The 5,811-nt window shown below is 53.0% G+C and overlaps 1 protein-coding gene across 1 annotated transcript in view; it reads right to left on the bottom strand.

Moving 5' to 3' along the window:
* LOC127149047 (uncharacterized) overlaps positions 1–667 on the bottom strand; it is a 27,025-nt gene extending 26,358 nt beyond the window's left edge. The window contains exon 1 of the mRNA XM_051083763.1: positions 319–667. Coding sequence (XP_050939720.1) covers positions 319–578 — 260 coding nt within the window. The 5' untranslated portion in view covers positions 579–667. The remainder of the gene's footprint in view (positions 1–318) is intronic.
* Positions 668–5,811: the final 5,144 nt, after the last annotated feature.

Here is a 5,811-nt window from a genome sequence, read left to right as displayed (position 1 = left end):
ACACAACTCATTTATTTCTTCCAATTGCCATGGAGGTTATATCTTATGTAAAAGGACGAAAAACATAAGTGTTAGTGAGGGTTTGGCCTTTGACTAGAAAACAAGTTGACGCAAATCATCTTTGAATGCCCAACTATAAGATAGGAAGCTCGTGTGCAAGTCAAGGCCCAAGGCCGAGGCCTTGGAGTACAAAGCACGGCCATGGGCGCGCGCGCCGTGCGTCAGTGGGCGTCTGTGGGTCGCCCGCTGCATGCCCGTGCGAGTGAGAGCGGGTGTCGAGTTGATGCTCGGATGGGCTTGCGCGGACAATGCTTGCACCTCGGTGTGGGCGTGCACTCCAAGCGGGTTTGTTCGTGAAGATATGAGATGTCTTGCGATTGCTTCTTGCTTGGTGGAAGGGTTTGGTTAAAATCGATGGAATGCCGGGCCCCTACGTCGGGCAAGGAGTGAGAGCGGGATGTCAAATTGACATTCTTGGATGGGTTTTGCTTGGACAAAGCTTGCACCTCGGTGTGGGCGTGCACTCCAAGTGGGCTTGTCTTGCAATTGCTTCGTGCTTGGTGGAGGGGTTTGGCCATAACGATGGGCTTGTCCGTCGGGTAGGGAGTGAGAGCGGGTGTCGAGTTGATGCTCGGATGGGCTTGCGCAGACAATGCTTGCACCTCGGTTTGGGCGTGCACTCCAAGCGGGCTTGTTCGTGAAGATACGAGATGTCTTGCAATTGCTTTGTGCTTGGTGGACGGGTTTCATCGGAGTGCCACATCCGACCATTGGGCGGGGAGTGAGAGTGGGATGTCGAGTTGACCTACTCGGATGGGCTTTGTCTGGACAATGCTTGCACCTCGGTGTAGGCGTGCACTCCCGGCGGGCTTGTTCGTGTCGAAATGAGATGTCTTGTGATTGCTTCTTGCTTGGTGGAAGGGTTTGGTGGGTGCCCTTTACGCCCCTACGTTGGGCGGGGATAGAGAGCAGGATGTGCGGTCGAGGTGGGGGTTGGGCTTGCTTGGATAATGCTTGCACCTCGTTGCGGGCGTGTTCTCGGCATGTTTTCCTCTGTCGAGACTAAACGTGCTGCAATCGATCTCCGTTTGACGAAAGGGCTCGTCCCATAACAATGACGGTGTTTCGGTTGCAATGTTCACGTGGGTTACACAATGCTCATATCGAGCGCGCACGACGTTCCGTGCTCGGCCTCGCGCGGCGACTCTGCAACCCTGCTTGCTTTAATGCAACGTAAGGGCGCGGATAGCCAAGCGTTGCACGGGCTCGATGCGTACGGCGCATGAGTGGTGATACGGTAGTTTGGGTTGGCAGGCTCGTTGCTCGGGCATCGAACTGTCAACGTCGGCTCCACCTCATTGACGTGCCCCGAACAAAGCTTGAGTTCGAGCGGTCACAATCGATCGGTTCTTGCATCGGTACCTCACGCGATGGAAGCGACGCGTCCCGTTGGCCCCTTTCTGTTGACACCCATCTTTGGGTGGACAACGAACCCGATAGCCCGCATCGCGTTCCGCCTTGACATCTTCGGTTGTCATTGCGGGCCGCGTCGTCGGCGCTCGCTCTCTCGGATGCAGTGCATTCGGTGGCATGATAAGTCCCTCGAAACGTGTTGGCTTTGCTCATTGCTCGAACGAATGACGCTCGCTCCCCGTATTGCTCCAATGCCGTTTGGCGTTGGCATGCATGCGGGCTGTGACGTCGTGTAGGAATGCTACCTGGTTGATCCTGCCAGTAGTCATATGCTTGACTTAACGAACGAGACCTCAGCCTGCTAACTAGCTATGCGGAGGTACCCCTCCGCGGCCAGCTTCTTAGAGGGACTATGGCCGCTTAGGCCAAGGAAGTTTGAGGCAATAACAGGTCTGTGATGCCCTTAGATGTTCTGGGCCGCACGCGCGCTACACTGATGTATTCAACGAGTCTATAGCCTTGGCCGACAGGCCCGGGTAATCTTTGAAATTTCATCGTGATGGGGATAGATCATTGCAATTGTTGGTCTTCAACGAGGAATTCCTAGTAAGCGCGAGTCATCAGCTCGCGTTGACTACGTCCCTGCCCTTTGTACACACCGTCCGTCGCTCCTACCGATTGAATGGTCCGGTGAAGTGTTTGGATCGCGGCGACGTGGGCGGTTCGCTACCCGCGACGTCGCGAGAAGTCCACTGAACCTTATCATTTAGAGGAAGGAGAAGTCGTAGCAAGGTTTCCGTAGGTGAACCTGCGGAAGGATCATTGTCGATGCCTAAACATCAAACGACCCGCGCGCGCCATGCGTAATTCCCACCGAGCGATTGGTAGAATCCTTTGCAGACGACTTAAATACATGACAGGGTATTGTAAGTGGCAGAGTGGCCTTGCTGCCACGATCCACTGAGATTCAGCCCTTCGTCGCTCTGATTCGACCCTCCCCACACATGACCCATTTATTTCTTCCAATTGCCTTGGAGGTTATGTAATATGCAAAACGACGAAAAACATAAGTGTTAGTGAGGGGTTGGCCTTCAACAAGAAAACAAGTTGACTCGAAACATCTTCGAATTTCCAAGTACATGATAGGGTGCTCGTGTGCAAGTCAAGGCCCATGGCCGAGGCCTTGGAGTACAAAGCACGGCCATGGGCGCGTGCGCCGTGCATCAATGAGCGTGTGTGTGGAGCTCGTTGTATGCCCATGCATCTGCGGGGGGCATGCCCCCTGGGTGCCGCGCGCGCCATGCGTCTGGGGGCATGTGTGGGGCGTGCATCGCAAGCCCATGCGACTGCAGTGGGGCGTGCGCGTAGGGTGCCGCGCACGCCATGCTTGTGCGAGCGTGGGGATCCGTCTAAGGGGCGTGCATTCTTGGCTTGTAAGTTGCAGATGAGCCTTATTGCCATGATCCACCGAGATTCAGCTCGACCTTACCCACACACAACTTATATATTTATTCCAATTGCCATGGAGGTTATAGCTTATGTAAAAGGACGAAAAACATAAGTGGTAATGAGGGGTTGGCCTTGGACTAGAAAACAAGTTGAAGCAAATCATCTTTGAATGTCGAAGTATAAGATAGGGTGCTCGTGTGCAAGTCAAGGCCCATGGCCGAGGCCTTGGAGTACAAAGCACGGCCATGGGCGCGCGCGCCATGCGTCAGTAGGAGTCTGCGGGTCACCCGCTGGATGTCACAATCGTAACTTCTCGACACGATTGTGCGGCACTTGCTTAGCTCAATCAGCAAGTCAGCCGTTCGAAAATCGAAATCCGCGGTCAAACTCGCGGTATGACGTAGCCTCCCTTCCCGTTCTTGGAAAAATGTTTTTATAAAACGGGAGAGAGAAAGTAAATAGTTGAAAACGTCATAAAGAAAGCATTGAAGACTGTCAATTGCAAGGAAAATAACTCAACATGCAAGGAGTGCGACAAGGCTTGGGCGGGGGTCGGACTTAGTCATGTACCCCCTATAGTACATATTGAGAATTTTGGCCTTGGCAGGCTTGCATATGAAAAAGACGAAATGTCACACTGTGACTCGGCGACACCTAAACGAAAGAATTAACCTAAACTACTTTCAAGACATAAAGATAAAGTGATTTGGGGGTTTTCGGGCATACGGCCAACGGTAAATAATACCTTGGACAATTATGCCCCTGACATTCTCCCCCACTTAAACGGTTGACGTCCTCGTCAACTGGCGAAGCTGGAGCTCTTCGGTCTTCTGCATCCACGCTTCAAAGTCTTCGACAGGTCTTCCGCTGGTCACCTCCATGAGGGCTTCTTCCGCTTCACCAGGAATTTATGTATCTCCCTCGTGGGCCTTCTACAAGTCCTTACTCTGTCAGCAAGGCCTTCCTCGACTTCTCTGTCTTCCTCCAGGTCCAGGTTGACAGATAATCATACGGCGTTGTTGCACCGTCAATTGGAAGCTTGGTCATCCCCTCAAACTCGAGAGGGCATCACTTTTGATCTCCCCTCTCCTCCATCGGCCTTGAAGCTTCTTCTAGGCACACTCGAGCGATGTTGGCCATCTGTTCACATTCTTCTCCAACTCGGTGGACTTGAGGGCGGTCCCCTAGACAAGGGGCATCAGCGATGAGCGGCAATACAGAATGCCTCTTATCTTCAATCTCAAACAGACTTCTCTTGATCAGCGAGTCGGTCTGAGCACTATAACCGAATTGGGTTACCTTCAGCAGTTGAACCCAATTCTCTTGTCTGCCATCAGCACGATGATGCAGGTGTTCTGCGAGCACACAACTGAGTTGCTCGACTTCGACTTCAGGAGTCTTGGTCGCCTCGACGATCCCAAGACTTGGCCCCTCGATCATGGCTTGCTTCGAACCATTGAGGCGACCTGACACTCGAGGTTCTCGCTCCACTGAGTGTCTTCTTCTCTCGATGACCCACCTTGGTGGCACTCCCCCACATGAATCGGCACGCTCACCTGGTCCTGCACAGAACAACACTTTCCTCCCTTGGCATCAGTAAGACCCAGCGGCACCACGGGGAACTCGTATGCTTCATGCCTAGTGACACAATTCTTCTCGAGTCCCTTTGCCTTCGTTGTTCTCACTCGACATTGCCTCGGTCGGTCGTCTGACTTTGGGAGATGCTTCACTCCACGTGGGTAGTCCCCCCGCCTTGTGAACATAGGGAGTGGACATTTACGCCGGACCGTGAGCTTACTCTGGGTACGACGGTCAATATGCTGTTGTGGGCTTCTATCCCTCCTCTTCAGGGCAGGGACATGGGCTCCATAAGGAGCTTGTACAGATCTAGAAAATCCTGTATTCCACAGCATCTTTGATGGTTTCCGAAGTCTGGCTAACTCCGGCGGCGCCATGCGATAAGCATTCTTCGCATGCGCTTTTGCTTCTGACGGCGGCTCTATCCCATGGTCGGTCCTCCTTCGCCTCGACGAGGACTTGGGCCAACTACTTGGCATCACACCATGGCACTTCTCTGGGACACACAGAGTGTCCTTGGGGACTGTCTCCCCCGGCTTTTCCAACGCCCCAAGCAGGATCTCCACAGATGGTGGTTCCCCTTGGGCGCGACTCTCGTCTAGCTGCATGGCCGATATCGTTCTGAACCCGTTAGGCTACCGAATATCTGCTTGTACTACCGTGGGGAAGGATCCGGTAATCGCTAGACATTTGGCTGACGGCATTGGAATGACTTGATGTTCAAGGAGGAACTCCATTCCCAGCACTACATCAAAGTCGTCCATCTTTACAACCACAAAGTCTACGGGGCCCCTCCATCCTTCCAACTTTATCGTCGTTCGCTTCACCAATCTGACGATATGTAGGGCAATGGAATTCACGGCTTTCATCTTTCCTGAATCCTTCTCCCAACAGAGCCTTAGACGTCTAGCTTCCGCCTCAGTTATGAAGTTGTGGGTTGCACCAGAATCAATCATAGTGCTCTTAGTCTGCTTTTGGTTGATCCAGGTGTCAACATACAGTAAGCCCCCTTTCGATGGCACGTGGCTCTCCCCTGACTTTTTCTGGAGAGATGACATGTATTTTATGGCCCCTATTCGGGTCTTTTCGCCCCCATCTATCAGGCCCGCTTCATCCTCGACTTGATTTGACTTATCGTCTGAATCCGCAATTAAGGAGGCCTGAAACGCATGGAAGTCGACTTTGTTCGGGCATTCCCTTGCCAAATGGGGCCCCTGACATATGAAACAACTGAGAGGACGCTTGGTTGGGCTTCGATCATTCGGCCTCCGCCATGTATTTTCGGTGGTTGACTGGTAAGGTTTGCGGTCCTTACCAGAACGTTTGTCTCCCCCGACAGCTTTGGAGAGCTCGGGCGACTATCCCTGTTCC

The sequence above is a fragment of the Cucumis melo genome, chromosome 4 (genome assembly GCF_025177605.1).
Source record: "Cucumis melo cultivar AY chromosome 4, USDA_Cmelo_AY_1.0, whole genome shotgun sequence".
NCBI classification, from domain to species: Eukaryota; Viridiplantae; Streptophyta; class Magnoliopsida; order Cucurbitales; family Cucurbitaceae; genus Cucumis; species Cucumis melo.
The sequence above is the reverse complement of the archived record's forward strand: the minus strand, read 5'-3'. Positions and strand labels throughout refer to the sequence as shown.